The sequence below is a fragment of the Salmo trutta genome, chromosome 7 (assembly GCF_901001165.1).
Source record: "Salmo trutta chromosome 7, fSalTru1.1, whole genome shotgun sequence".
Lineage (NCBI taxonomy): Eukaryota > Metazoa > Chordata > Actinopteri > Salmoniformes > Salmonidae > Salmo > Salmo trutta.
The window spans coordinates 56,376,860-56,393,089 of record NC_042963.1 but is presented as its reverse complement, the minus strand read 5'-3'; the positions used below and the strand labels follow the sequence as shown (position 1 = coordinate 56,393,089).

Below are 16,230 nucleotides of genomic sequence, written 5' to 3'. Positions count from 1 at the left end.
AGCCAGCTAGCCAGTCAGCCAGCTAGCCAGTCAGCCAGTCATCCAGTAAGCTGGTCAGTCAGCCAGCTAGCCAGTCAGCCAGCTAGCCAGTCAGCCGGCCAGTCAGTCAGCCAGCTAGCCAGTCAGTCAGCCAATCAGCCAGCTAGCCAGTCAGTCAACCAGTCAGCCAGCCAGTCAGCTAGCCAGTCAGCCAGCTAGCCAGTCAGTCAGCCAGTCAGCTAGCCAGACAGCCAGTGATCCAGTAAGCTGGTCAGTCAGCCAGCTAGCCAGTCATCCAGTAAGCTGGTCAGTCAGCCAGCTAGCCAGTCAGCCAGCTAGCCAGTCAGCCGGCCAGTCAGCCAGCCAATCAGCCAGCTAGCCAGTCAGTCAGCCAATCAGCCAGCTAGCCAGTCAGTCAACCAGTCAGTCAGTCAGCCAGTCAGCTAGCCAGTCAGCCAGTCAGTCAGTCAGTCAGTTCAGGCTTATTACTTATACCTGAGTTACACAGGATACGTGGGGCCAATTTCTCTCCAAGACTTGTCAATTCATTATTTCACAGGGCTTTTTATTTTATTGCATTTAAACAATCTGAAGTTACACAGTGTCTCCTGCAGTTAGTTTTTAATTATTACTTTTAAAAGTCATCTCTGCTCAGATTCAGAACAGTTTGGTTTTAAAAGGCCCAGTCATCTCTGCTCAGATTCAGAACAGTTTGGTTTTAAAAGGCCCAGTCATCTCTGCTCAGACTCAGAACCGTTTGGTTTAAAAGGCCCAGTCATCTCTGCTCAGATTCAGAACCGTTTGGTTTAAAAGGCCCAGTCATCTCTGCTCAGATTCAGAACAGTTTGGTTTTAAAAGGCCCAGTCATCTCTGCTCAGATTCAGAACAGTTTGGTTTTAAAAGGCCCAGTAATCTCTGCTCAGACTCAGAACCGTTTGGTTTTAAAAGGCCAAGTCATCTCTGCTCAGACTCAGAACCGTTTGGTTTTAAAAGGCCCAGTCATCTCTGCTCAGATTCAGAACAGTTTGGTTTTAAAAGGCCCAGTCATCTCTGCTCAGATTCAGAACAGTTTGGTTTTAAAAGGCCCAGTAATCTCTGCTCAGACTCAGAACCGTTTGGTTTTAAAAGGCCCAGTCATCTCTGCTCAGACTCAGAACCGTTTGGTTTTAAAAGGCCCAGTAATCTCTGCTCAAATACAGAGAAGACTTCAAAGCTGTAGCTCCAAACCGCTTGGAGTAGTTTGGAGCAGTTTGGAGTTATAGCTTCGAGGTCCTCTCTGTATTTGGAACGATGTAATAAACTACTGGGATATAAAAGCTGTTGTTATAGAGCTGTTGATATAGAGCTGTTGATATAGAGCTGTTGTTATAGAGCTGTTGATATAGACCTGTTGATATAGAGCTGTAGATATAGAGCTGTTGATGTAGAGCTGTTGATGTAGAGCTGTTGATGTAGAGCTGTTGATATAGAGCTGTAGATATAGAGCTGTAGATATAGAGCTGTTGATGTAGAGCTGTTGATATAGAGCTGTTGATATAGAGCTGTAGATATAGAGCTGTTGATATAGAGCTGTTGTTATAGAGCTGTTGTTATAGAGCTGTTGATATAGAGCTGTAGATATAGAGCTGTTGATGTAGAGCTGTTGATGTAGAGCTGTCGATATAGAGCTGTTGATTTAGAGCTGTTGATATAGACCTGTTGTTATACAGCTGTTGATATGGAGCTGTTGACATAGAGCTGTTGTTATAGAGCTGTTGTTATAGAGCTGTTGTTATAGAGCTGTTGATGTAGAGCTGTTGATGTAGAGCTGTTGATATAAAGCTATTGATGTAGAGCTGTTGATATAGAGCTGTTGATATAGAGCTGTTGATATAAAGGTGTTGATATAGAGCTGTGGATATAAAGCTGTTGATATAGAGCTGTTGATATAGAGCTGTTGATATAGAGCTGTTGATATAAAGCTGTTGATATAGAGCTGTTGATATAGAGCTGTTGATATAAAGGAGTTGATATAGAGCTGTTGATCTAGAGCTGTTGATATAAAGCTGTTGATATAAAGCTGTCGATATAAAGCTGTTGATATAGAGCTGTTGATAAAGAGCTGTCGATGAAGAGCTGTTGATATAGAGCTGCCGATATAGAGCTGTCGATGTAGAGCTGTCGATGTAGAGCTGTTGATGTAGAGCTGTTGATGTAGAGCTGTTGTTATAGAGCTGTTGATATAGAGCTGTTGATATGAAGGTGTTGATATAGAGCTGTTGATGTAAAGCTGTTGTTATAGAACTGTTGATGTAGAGCTGTCAATATAGAGCTGTTGATGAAGAGCTGTTGATATAGAGCTGTTGATATAGAGCTGTTGATATAGAGCTGTTGATGTAGAGCTGTTGATATAGAGCTGTTGATGTAGAGCTGTTGATATAGAGCTGTCGATATAGAGCTGTCGATATAGAGCTGTCGATATAGAGCTGTTGATGTAAAGCTGTTGTTATAGAACTGTTGATGTAGAGCTGTCAATATAGAGCTGTTGATATAGAGCTGTTGATATAGAGCTGTTGATATAGAGCTGTTGATGTAGAGCTGTTGATGTAGAGCTGTTGATGTAGAGCTGTTGATATAGAGCTGTCGATATAGAGCTGTCGATATAGAGCTGTCTATATGAAGGGTTTGATGTAGAGCTGTCAATATGGAGCTGTTGATATAGAGCTGTTGATATAGAGCTGTTGATATAGAGCTGTCGATATAGAGCTGTTGATGTAGAGCTGTTGATATAGAGCTGTTGATATAGAGCTGTTGATATAGAGCTGTTGATGTAGAGCTGTTGCTGTAGAGCTGTCGATATAGAGCTGTCGATGTAGAGCTGTCGATATAGAGCTGTCGATGTAGAGCTGTCGATATGGAGCTGTCGATATAGAGCTGTTGATATGAAGGTTTTGATGTAGAGCTGTCAATATGGAGCTGTCAATATGGAGCTGTTGATATAGAGCTGTCGATATAGAGCTGTTGATATAGAGCTGTCGATATAGAGCTGTCGATATAGAGCTGTCGATATAGAGCTGTCGATATAGCGCTGTCGATATAGAGCTGTCGATATAGAGCTGTCGATATAGAGCTGTTGATATGAAGGTTTTGATGTAGAGCTGTCAATATGTAGAGCTTTTGATGTAGAGCTGTCGATATAGAGCTGTCGATATAGAGCTGTCGATATAGAGCTGTTGATGTAGAGCGGTTCAGAGTCTCTGCTCAGACTCAGAACCGTTTGGTTTTAAAAGGCCAGGTCATCTCTGCTCAGACTCAGAACCGTTTGGTTTTAAAAGGCCCAGTCATCTCTACTCAAACTCAGAACCGTTTGGTTTTAAAAGGCCCAGTAATCTCTGCTCAAATACAGAGAAGACTTCAAAGCTGTAGCTCCAAACCGCTTGGAGTAGTTTGGAGCAGTTTGGAGTTATAGCTTCGAGGTCCTCTCTGTATTTGGAACGATGTAATAAAACTACTGGGATATAAAAGCTGTTGTTATAGAGCTGTTGATATAGAGCTGTTGTTATAGAGCTGTTGTTATAGAGCTGTTGATATAGACCTGTTGATATAGAGCTGTAGATATAGAGCTGTAGATATAGAGCTGTTGATGTAGAGCTGTTGATGTAGAGCTGTTGATATAGAGCTGTAGATATAGAGCTGTAGATATAGAGCTGTTGATATAGAGCTGTTGTTATAGAGCTGTTGATATAGAGCTGTAGATATAGAGCTGTCGATATAGAGCTGTCGATATAGAGCTGTTGATATAGAGCTGTCGATATAGAGTTGTCGATATAGAGTTGTCGATGTAGAGCTGTCGATGTAGAGCTGTCGATGTAGAGCTGTTGATTTAGAGCTGTCGATATAGAGCTGTCGATATAGAGCTGTCGATATGAAGGTTTTGATGTAGAGCTGTCAATATGTAGAGCTTTTGATGTAGAGCTGTTGATATAGAGCTGTCGATATAGAGCTGTCGATATAAAGCTGTTGATGTAGAGCTGTTGATGTAGAGCTGTTGATATAGAGCTGTTGATGTAGAGCTGTTGATGTAGAGCTGTTGATGTAGAGCTGTTGATGTAGAGCTGTTGATGTAGAGCTGTTGATATAGAGCTGTCGATATAGAGCTGTCGATATAAAGCTGTTGATGTAGAGCTGTTGATATAGAGCTGTTGATGTAGAGCTGTTGATATAGAGCTGTTGATATAGAGCTGTCGATATAGAGATGTAGATTTAGAGCTGTAGATTTAGAGCTGTCGATATAGAGCTGTCGATATAAAGCTGTTGATATAGAGCTGTTGATATAAAGGTGTTGATATAGAGCTGTGGATATAAAGCTGTCGATATAGAGCTGTTGATATAAAGCTGTTGATATAGAGCTGTTGATATAGAGCTGTTGATATAAAGGTGTTGATATAGAGCTGTTGATATAAAGGAGTTGATATAGAGCTGTTGATCTAGAGCTGTTGATCTAGAGCTGTTGATATAAAGCTGTTGATATAGAGCTGTTGATAAAGAGCTGTCGATGAAGAGCTGTTGATATAGAGCTGCCGATATAGAGCTGTCGATATAGAGCTGTTGATGTAGAGCTGTTGATGTAGAGCTGTTGATATAGAGCTGTTGTTATAGAGCTGTTGATCTAGAGCTGTTGATATGAAGGTGTTGATATAGAGCTGTTGATGTAAAGCTGTTGTTATAGAACTGTTGATGTAGAGCTGTCAATATAGAGCTGTTGATGAAGAGCTGTTGATATAGAGCTGTTGATATAGAGCTGTTGATATAGAGCTGTTGATGTAGAGCTGTTGATATAGAGCTGTTGATGTAGAGCTGTTGATGTAGAGCTGTCGATATAGAGCTGTCGATATAGAGCTGTCGATATAGAGCTGTCTATATGAAGGGTTTGATGTAGAGCTGTCAATATGGAGCTGTTGATATAGAGCTGTTGATATAGAGCTGTTGATATAGAGCTGTTGATATAGAGCTGTCGATATAGAGCTGTTGATGTAGAGCTGTTGATGTAGAGCTGTTGCTGTAGAGCTGTCGATATAGAGCTGTTGATGTAGAGCTGTCGATATAGAGCTGTCGATGTAGAGCTGTCGATATAGAGCTGTCGATGTAGAGCTGTCGATATAGAGCTGTCGATATGGAGCTGTCGATATAGAGCTGTTGATATGAAGGTTTTGATGTAGAGCTGTCAATATGGAGCTGTCAATATGGAGCTGTTGATATAGAGCTGTCGATATAGAGCTGTCGATATAGAGCTGTCGATATAGAGCTGTTGATATAGAGTTGTCGATATAGAGCTGTCGATATAGAGCTGTCGATATAGAGCTGTCGATATAGAGCTGTTGATATGAAGGTTTTGATGTAGAGCTGTCAATATGTAGAGCTTTTGATGTAGAGCTGTCGATATAGAGCTGTTGATGTAGAGCGGTTCAGAGTCTCTGCTCAGACTCAGAACCGTTTGGTTTTAAAAGGCCAGGTCATCTCTGCTCAGACTCAGAACCGTTTGGTTTTAAAAGGCCCAGTAATCTCTGCTCAAATACAGAGAAGACTTCAAAGCTGTAGCTCCAAACCGCTTGGAGTAGTTTGGAGCAGTTTGGAGTTATAGCTTCGAGGTCCTCTCTGTATTTGGAACGATGTAATAAAACTACTGGGATATAAAAGCTGTTGTTATAGAGCTGTTGATATAGAGCTGTTGATATAGAGCTGTTGATATAGAGCTGTAGATATAGAGCTGTTGATGTAGAGCTGTTGATGTAGAGCTGTTGATATAGAGCTGTAGATATAGAGCTGTAGATATAGAGCTGTTGATATAGAGCTGTTGATATAGAGCTGTTGTTATAGAGCTGTTGTTATAGAGCTGTTGATATAGAGCTGTAGATATAGAGCTGTTGATATAGAGCTGTTGATGTAGAGCTGTCGAAATAGAGCTGTCGATATAGAGCTGTCGATATAGAGCTGTTGATTTAGAGCTGTCGATATAGAGTTGTCGATATAGAGCTGTCGATATAGAGCTGTCGATATAGAGCTGTCGATGTAGAGCTGTCGATGTAGAGCTGTTGATATAGAGCTGTCGATATGAAGGTTTTGATGTAGAGCTGTCAATATGTAGAGCTTTTGATGTAGAGCTGTTGATATAGAGCTGTCGATATAGAGCTGTCGATATAAAGCTGTTGATGTAGAGCTGTTGATATAGAGCTGTTGATATAGAGCTGTTGATATAGAGCTGTCGATATAGAGCTGTCGATATAAAGCTGTCGATGTAGAGCTGTTGATATAGAGCTGTCGATATGAAGGTTTTGATGTAGAGCTGTCAATATGGAGCTGTTGATATAAAGCTGTTGATATAGAGCTGTTGATATAGAGCTGTTGATATAGAGCTGTCGATATAGAGCTGTTGATGTAGAGCTGTTGATATAGAGCTGTCGATATAGAGCTGTTGATGTAGAGCTGTCGATATAGAGCTGTCGATATAGAGCTGTCGATATAGAGCTGTCTATATGAAGGGTTTGATGTAGAGCTGTCAATATGGAGCTGTTGATATAGAGCTGTTGATATAGAGCTGTTGATATAGAGCTGTTGATATAGAGCTGTCGATATAGAGCTGTTGATGTAGAGCTGTTGATGTAGAGCTGTTGCTGTAGAGCTGTCGATATAGAGCTGTCGATATAGAGCTGTTGATGTAGAGCTGTCGATATAGAGCTGTCGATGTAGAGCTGTCGATATAGAGCTGTCGATGTAGAGCTGTCGATATAGAGCTGTCGATATGGAGCTGTCGATATAGAGCTGTTGATATGAAGGTTTTGATGTAGAGCTGTCAATATGGAGCTGTCAATATGGAGCTGTTGATATAGAGCTGTCGATATAGAGCTGTCGATATAGAGCTGTCGATATAGAGCTGTTGATATAGAGTTGTCGATATAGAGCTGTCGATATAGAGCTGTCGATATAGAGCTGTCGATATAGAGCTGTTGATATGAAGGTTTTGATGTAGAGCTGTCAATATGTAGAGCTTTTGATGTAGAGCTGTCGATATAGAGCTGTTGATGTAGAGCGGTTCAGAGTCTCTGCTCAGACTCAGAACCGTTTGGTTTTAAAAGGCCAGGTCATCTCTGCTCAGACTCAGAACCGTTTGGTTTTAAAAGGCCCAGTAATCTCTGCTCAAATACAGAGAAGACTTCAAAGCTGTAGCTCCAAACCGCTTGGAGTAGTTTGGAGCAGTTTGGAGTTATAGCTTCGAGGTCCTCTCTGTATTTGGAACGATGTAATAAAACTACTGGGATATAAAAGCTGTTGTTATAGAGCTGTTGATATAGAGCTGTTGATATAGAGCTGTTGATATAGAGCTGTAGATATAGAGCTGTTGATGTAGAGCTGTTGATGTAGAGCTGTTGATATAGAGCTGTAGATATAGAGCTGTAGATATAGAGCTGTTGATATAGAGCTGTTGATATAGAGCTGTTGATATAGAGCTGTTGTTATAGAGCTGTTGTTATAGAGCTGTTGATATAGAGCTGTAGATATAGAGCTGTTGATATAGAGCTGTTGATGTAGAGCTGTCGAAATAGAGCTGTCGATATAGAGCTGTCGATATAGAGCTGTTGATTTAGAGCTGTCGATATAGAGTTGTCGATATAGAGCTGTCGATATAGAGCTGTCGATATAGAGCTGTCGATGTAGAGCTGTCGATGTAGAGCTGTTGATATAGAGCTGTCGATATGAAGGTTTTGATGTAGAGCTGTCAATATGTAGAGCTTTTGATGTAGAGCTGTTGATATAGAGCTGTCGATATAGAGCTGTCGATATAAAGCTGTTGATGTAGAGCTGTTGATATAGAGCTGTTGATATAGAGCTGTTGATATAGAGCTGTCGATATAGAGCTGTCGATATAAAGCTGTCGATGTAGAGCTGTTGATATAGAGCTGTCGATATGAAGGTTTTGATGTAGAGCTGTCAATATGGAGCTGTTGATATAAAGCTGTTGATATAGAGCTGTTGATATAGAGCTGTTGATATAGAGCTGTCGATATAGAGCTGTTGATGTAGAGCTGTTGATATAGAGCTGTCGATATAGAGCTGTTGATGTAGAGCTGTCGATATAGAGCTGTCGATATAGAGCTGTCGATGTAGAGCTGTCGATGTAGAGCTGTCGATATAGAGCTGTCGATATAGAGCTGTTGATATGAAGGTTTTGATGTAGAGCTGTCAATATGGAGCTGTTGATATAAAGCTGTTGATATAGAGCTGTTGATATAGAGCTGTCGATATAGAGCTGTCGATATAGAGCTGTTGATATAGAGTTGTCGATATAGAGCTGTCGATATAGCGCTGTCGATATAGAGCTGTCGATATAGAGCTGTCGATATAGAGCTGTTGATATGAAGGTTATGATGTAGAGCTGTCAATATGTAGAGCTTTTGATGTAGAGCTGTTGATATAGAGCTGTTGATATAGAGCTGTTGATGTAGAGCTGTTGATGTTGAGCTGTCGATATAGAGCTGTCGATATATAGCTGTTGATTTAGAGCTGTTGATTTAGAGCTGTCGATATAGAGCTGTCGATATAGAGCTGTCGATGTAGAGCTGTCGATATAGAGCTGTTGATATGAAGGTTTTGATGTAGAGCTGTCAATATGGAGCTGTTGATATAAAGCTGTCGATATAGAGCTGTTGATATAGAGCTGTTGATATAGAGCTGTCGATATAGAGCTGTCGATATAGAGCTGTTGATGTAGAGCTGTTGATGTCGAGCTGTCGATATAGAGCTGTCGATATAGAGCTGTCAATATAGAGCTGTTGATATGAAGGTTTTGATGTAGAACTGTCAATATGGAGCTGTTGATATAAAGCTGCCGATGAAGAGCTGTCGATATAGAGCTGTTGATGTAGAGCTGTTGATATAGAGCTGTTGATATAGAGCTGTCGATATAGAGCTGTCGATGTAGAGCTGTTGATATAGAGCTGTCGATATAGAGCTGTCGATGTAGAGCTGTCGATATAGAGCTGTCGATATAGAGCTGTTGATATGAAGGTTTTGATGTAGAGCTGTCAATATGGAGCTGTCGATATAAAGCTGTTGATATAGAGCTGTCGATATAGAGCTGTCGATATAGAGCTGTCGATATAGAGTTGCCGATATAGAGCTGTCGATATAGAGCTGTTGATATGAAGGTTTTGATGTAGAGCTGTCAATATGGAGCTGTTGATATAAAGCTGTCGATATAGAGCTGTCGATATAGAGCTGTCGATATAGAGCTGTCGATATAGAGCTGTCGATATAGAGCTGTTGATGTAGAGCTGTTGATGTAGAGCTGTTGATATAGAGCTGTCGATATAGAGCTGTCAATATAGAGCTGTTGATATGAAGGTTTTGATGTAGAACTGTCAATATGGAGCTGTTGATATAAAGCTGCCGATGAAGAGCTGTCGATATAGAGCTGTTGATATAGAGCTGTCGATGTAGAGCTGTTGATATAGAGCTGTCGATATAGAGCTGTCGATATAGAGCTGTCGATATAGAGCTGTCGATATAGAGCTGTCGATATAGAGCTGTCGATATAGAGCTGTCGATATAGAGCTGTCGATGTAGAGCTGTCAATATAGAGCTGTCGATATGAAGCTGTTGATGTAGAGCTGTTGATATAGAGCTGTCGATATAGAGCTGTAGATTTATAGCTGTAGATTTAGAGCTGTTGATATAGAGCTGTTGATATAGAGCTGTTGATATAGAGCTTTTGATATAGAGCTGTCGATATAAAGCTGTTGATATAAAGCTGTTTATATAGAGCTGTTGTTATACAGCTGTTGTTATAGAGCTGTTGATATAAAGCTTTTGATGTAGAGCTGATGTTATAGAGCTGTTGATATGAAGGCGTTGATGAAGAGCTGTTGATATAGAGCTGTTGATATAGAGCTGTTGATGTAGAGCTGTTGATGTAAAGCTGTTGATATAGAGCTGTTGATATAGAGCTGTTGATATGAAGGTGTTGATATAGAGCTGTTGATGTAGAGCTGTCTATCTTTTTCCAGCCCGAAAAACTTCAAGATGTTTGCTTTTTAGATTTGCAATAATTGGGTCCCATCTCCATCCATACTTAATATTAACTATACAGGTTCCCATCTCCATCCATACTTAATATTAACTATACAGGTTCCCATCTCCATCCATACTTAATATTAACTATACAGGTTCCCATCTCCATCCATACTTAATTTTAACTATACAGGTTCCCATCTCCATCCATACTATTAACTATACAGGTTCCCATCTCCATCCATACTTAATATTAACTATACAGGTTCCCATCTCCATCCATACTTAATATTAACTATACAGGTTCCCATCTCCATCCATACTATTAACTATACAGGTTCCCATCTCCATCCATACTATTAACTATACAGGTTCCCATCTCTATCCATACTATTAACTATACAGGTTCCCATCTCCATCCATACTATTAACTATACAGATTCCCATCTCCATCCATACTATTAACTATACAGGTTCCCATCTCCATCCATACTATTAACTATACAGGTTCCCATCTCCATCCATACTATTAACTATACAGGTTCCCATCTCCATCCATACTATTAACTATACAGGTTCCCATCTCCATCCATACTATTAACTATACAGATTCCCATCTCCATCCATACTATTAACTATACAGGTTCCCATCTCCATCCATACTATTAACTATACAGGTTCCCATCTCCATCCATACTTAATATTAACTATACAGGTTCCCATCTCCATCCATACTTAATATTAACTATACAGGTTCCCATCTCCATCCATACTATTAACTATACAGGTTCCCATCTCTATCCATACTATTAACTATACAGGTTCCCATCTCCATCCATACTATTAACTATACAGGTTCCCATCTCCATCCATACTATTAACTATACAGGTTCCCATCTCCATCCATCCATACTATTAACTATACAGGTTCCCATCTCCATCCATACTATTAACTATACAGGTTCCCATCTCCATCCATACTTAATATACAGGTTCCCATCTCCATCCATACTTAATATTAACTATACAGGCGAGGAGGGTCCTGCAGGTAGCTACAGTATCCATGGTAGTATGTAACCAGGCATCCTTTGGACATGACGTTAGTCTAACACAGGACCTTAACCCCATTCTATATCTTTTAACGCTGAGTGCCAAGCAGAGACTTGGTGGTTAAGTCTTCGACCCGTCCGGGAATTGATCTCCCAACCTTTACCAACTCAGGGCGGACGCTCTAACCACAACACCACTGAGTTGGTAGTATACATAGTAGCTCATACTAATACGGTGGTCCACTAAAACATTGATGCGGGTATAACCTTCAACCAAAGAATGTGAGCTAATATAGCAGAGAGGAGCCAGCTAAGAGAGCCTGGAATGAAAGGAGAAAGGCAGAGAGTCCCTCCCAGAGAGGAGCCAGCTAAGAGAGCCTGGAATGAAAGGAGAAAGGCAGAGAGTCCCTCCCAGAGAGGAGCCAGCTAAGAGAGCCTGGAATGAAAGGAGAAAGGCAGAGAGTCCCTCCCAGAGAGGAGCCAGCTAAGAGAGCCTGGAATGAAAGGAGAAAGGCAGAGAGTCCCTCCCAGAGAGGAGCCAGCTAAGAGAGCCTGGAATGAAAGGAGAAAGGCAGAGAGTCCCTCCCAGAGAGGAGCCAGCTAAGAGAGCCTGGAATGAAAGGAGAAAGGCAGAGAGTCCCTCCCAGAGAGGAGCCAACTAGAAAAGCCTGGAATGAAAGGAGAAAGGCAGAGAGTCCCTCCCAGAGAGGGGCCAGCTAAGAGAGCCTGGAATGAAAGGAGAAAGGCAGAGAGTCCCTCCCAGAGAGGAGCCAGCTAAGAGAGCCTGGAATGAAAGGAGAAAGGCAGAGAGTCCCTCCCAGAGAGGAGCCAGCTAAGAGAGCCTGGAATGAAAGGAGAAAGGCAGAGAGTCCCTCCCAGAGAGGAGCCAGCTAAGAGAGCCTGGAATGAAAGGAGAAAGGCAGAGAGTCCCTCCCAGAGAGGAGCCAGCTAAGAGAGCCTGGAATGAAAGGAGAAAGGCAGAGAGTCCCTCCCAGAGAGGAGCCAGCTAAGAGAGCCTGGAATGAAAGGAGAAAGGCAGAGTCCCTCCCAGAGAGGAGCCAGCTAAGAGAGCCTGGAATGAAAGGAGAAAGGCAGAGAGTCCCTCCCAGAGAGGAGCCAGCTAAGAGAGCCTGGAATGAAAGGAGAAAGGCAGAGAGTCCCTCCCAGAGAGGAGCCAACTAGAAAAGCCTGGAATGAAAGAAAACACTGCATTTTTCCACCATGACCTCATTGTACCTTTCTTTTGTTTTGCATTCCAAATGGCACCCTATTCCCTATATAGGTAACCACTTTTGACCAGAGCCAGTCAAAGGTAGTGCACTATATAGGGAATAGGGTGCCATTGGGGACGCAATCCTTTTCTCTCGGCTCGGAGACGCACACATCCTGTATTAAACCATAGCAAGGAGCATAAATCTACCTCATCGTAGCCCAGGGGGGGGGGGGGGTCAGACCTGAAACCTGGGTTATTTCAAATTGTTAAAATACTTAACGTATTTGCTTAAGCCTGCCTGGAGTCCCTATTGCGGTTTTGGAACTATTCAATTGGTTCCATCAAGCCAGGCAAACTCAATCTAGCACAAATACATCATTTGAATAGATTTTCAAATAGTATTTGAACCCAGGTTTGGTGGGGGGCTGCTGCCTGTGTGTAGCCTCAAGTGTCATTTGATCCTCAAGTCAGACCAGACCTGGTGGTAGTCCTCCACTCCTCCCCTCCTCCCCTCCACCCCTCCACCCCTCCATCCCTCCTCCCCTCCATCCTTCCTCCCCTCCACCCCTACATCCCTCCTCCCCTCCACCCCTCCACCCCTCCTCCCCTCCTCCCCTCCACCCCTCCATCCCTCCTCCCCTCCACCCCTCCTCCCCTCCACCCCTCCATCCCTCCTCCCCTCCATCCCTCCTCCCCTCCACCCCTCCATCCCTCCACCCCTCCACCCCTCCATCCCTCCACCCCTCCATCCCTCCACCCCTCCACCCTCCATCCCTCCTCCCCTCCATCCCTCCTCCCCTCCATCCCTCCACCCCTCCATCCCTCCTCCCCTCCACCCCTCCACCCCTCCACCCCTCCATCCCTCCACCCCTCCACCCCTCCACCCCTCCACCCCTCCACCCCTCCACCCCTCCATCCCTCCACCCCTCCATCCCTCCATCCCTCCTCCCCTCCACCCCTCCACCCCTCCACCCCTCCATCCCTCCTCCCCTCCACCCCTCCATCCCTCCTCCCCTCCATCCCTCCACCCCTCCATCCCTCCACCCCTCCACCCCTCCATCCCTCCACCCCTCCTCCCCTCCACCCCTCCATCCCTCCTCCCCTCCATCCCTCCACCCCTCCATCCCTCCTCCCCTCTCTCCCAGACCAGACCAGGCCTGGTGGTAGTCTAGCCCTCCATCCCTCCACCCCTCCTCCCCTCCTCTCCTCCTCCCCTCCATCCCTCCACCCCTCCTCCCCTCCTCTCCTCCTCCCCTCCATCCCTCCACCCCTCCTCCCCTCTCTCCCATACCAGACCAGGCCTGCTGCAGTAGTAGTCTAGCCCTCTTCCTCTCCATCTCTCACTCGCTCTCTCGGTCCCCGTCCCCCCCCAAGCCGTCATCTACAATATTGATCTGCGAAAGGAAAAGTTCCTCGATCCAGAGCTGAAACCAGAGCCCCCTCAACACATGGAGAAGAAATCTGAAAACGGTGCAGGCGGCATATATATACTAGGGATAGACATAAGTCTATGGGGGTAGATGGTTATAGTGTGTTACTGATGGGAACCCAGCTGACTGGGGGATGAGGAATGGGAAGCTCAGATTCTGGTCTGAAACTGAGAGTGAATTAACAAGGACTGTCTTTTCTCTGAAAAGAAACAATGAAGTCCGACCAACTTCTGTTGGGCCTGAAGGACTACAGTCGGTCATGTAGCTACAGTTTGTGGTCACTGTCTGAAAATCTCCCCCCCCCTTGTCTTTAGGGATAAATCATTACAGAATATCACTATCACAGCCTTGCTGTTCTGTTGAGAATACAATATATATTTTATTGTCCATTTGATGAAAACAGAAACAGCTTTTTTCCTTCCACCCTCAGACACACACACACACACACACATGTTGGTCAGTCATGGTACAGCATCCCTGGATGGAGGGCTGCTGGTCCACCTCGCAGGCCTCTAGGATACCCGCCGAGACAATTGTCTGTGACGTTGCTTTGTATTAATAAGTTGCTATTTACAAAAAGCACCAACTGATCTTGTGGTCATTGTTCAGGGGGTCTCGTTTTTTACATTTACATTTTTAGTCATTTAGCAGACACTCTTATCCAGAGTGACTTACAGTAGTGAATGCATACATTTCGTTTAATTTCATAATTATATATTTTTTTTTTCTGTGCTGGCCCCCCTTGGGAATCAAACCCACAACCCTGGCGTTGCAAACACCATGCTCTACCAACTGAGCTACAGGGAAGTCTTGTGTGGCTCAGTTGGCAGAGGATGGTGCTTGCAACGCCAGGGTTGTGGGTTTGATTCCCATGGGGGACCAGTACGGGGCAAAGTATGAAAATGTATGAACTCACTACGGTAAGTTTCTCTGGATAATGACAAAAATGTAAATGTTTTTCTCTTCCTAATGTGTCTCCACTGCCATTGTAACCTTGAGCAAGCTCTCCTTCCACCCAGTGGCACTTCCGTTTCTCACAATATAAAGGAATCTATTTTCTTCTAATGTCTCCCTCCACCAGGCCATCCCATGCCGGAGGATCCCGTGTCGTGCCAGTGCGCCCTCCGGGTCCTTCTTCGCCAGGGACAACACAGCTAACTTCCTGACCTGGTGTCGTCAGGTAGGGGTGGGAGAGACCTGCCTGTTTGAGTCTGAGGGATTGGGTGAGTACGGATTCATGTCAGTTTGCATTACTGCTCTGTTTTGATTCTTTTCAAGCTAGAACACAACAGAACAATTTGCAGAGATCTCAATGTGACCACTCATTAGTTTCTACAACAATGCCTCTGAAAGTTTCATGAATTCACTAAATTGAAATGGAATTAACCCCAAACCCTGGTGAGAACAGTACACCGCTCTGGTCACACATAGTCAGGGTTCAGTTTCCTTTAATAAATATGGCCAAATAATAATAACAACTATAATACGTCTGAAATAAGTTGAAAATTGGGAATGTGACTTCTGAAGCAAGTCACACTAAATATGGCCCTTGTCCGGATCTGCCTCAGGCTGTCAGCAGCACTTCCAGTGAGGAGGATAGACCCATTGACCCTGATAGACCCAGACCGCCATCTATGGGTGGGGGACTGACTGCTGGGATGCAGAGAGAGAGAGAGAGACACAAAGGCATCTTTTAGATCTCCTCTCCTCTCCTCTCCTCTGCTCTGCTCTGCTCTCCTCTCCTCTCCTCTCCTCTCCTCTCCTCTCCTCTCCCCTCCATTCCCCTACCCTCCCCTCCTCTCCTCTCCCCTCTTCTCCTCTCCTCTCCTCTCCTCTGCTCTGCTCTCCTCTCCTCTCCCCTCCTCTCCTCTCCCCTCTATTCCCCTACCCTACCCCCCCTCCTCTCCTCTCCTCTCCCCTCTTCTCCTCTCCCCTCCTCTCCCCTCTTCTCCTCTCCTCTCCCCTCCTCTCCCCTCCCCTCCCCTCCCCTCCCCTCCCCTCCTCTCCTCTCCTCTCCCCTCTTCTCCTCTCCCCTCCTCTCCTCTCCCCTCTTCTCCTCTCCCCTCCCCTCCCCTCCCCTCCCCTCCTCTCCTCTCCTCTCCCCTCCTCTCTCTGTACACAAGCTCCTCTTCTGTTGTTCACAGACTCCACCCACGATACCCTGACTTAACACAATACCCTGTATGGACAGCAGGCTATGTCCTGAGAACGCTGTGACTGTCTTGTCTTACCAGATGAATGATATGGTCAGTTATGTGCATTTTAAAACTGTTGTTCGTGGTACAGAACGTCCCAGGAAACAGAGTGAAAGTGAGAGAAGACAGACAGTGGGGCGTTAGCTGGCTGGAGAGAGAGAAAGTAGGGCAATGTTATGTATTGGTATTTATTACGGATCCCCATTAGTTCCTGTCAAGGCAGCAGCTACTCTTCCTGGGGTTTATTATGGATCCCCATTAGTTCCTGCCAAGGCAGCAGCTACTCTTCCTGGGGTTTATTATGGATCCCCATTAGTTCC

The 16,230-nt window shown here is 44.2% G+C and overlaps 1 protein-coding gene across 1 annotated transcript in view; it reads left to right on the top strand.

Moving 5' to 3' along the window:
• LOC115196591 (growth arrest-specific protein 2) overlaps window positions 1–16,230 on the top strand; it is a 74,393-nt gene that overhangs the window by 46,478 nt on the left and 11,685 nt on the right. The window contains exon 4 of the mRNA XM_029757449.1: window positions 14,797–14,938. Coding sequence (XP_029613309.1) covers window positions 14,797–14,938 — 142 coding nt within the window. The remainder of the gene's footprint in view (window positions 1–14,796; window positions 14,939–16,230) is intronic.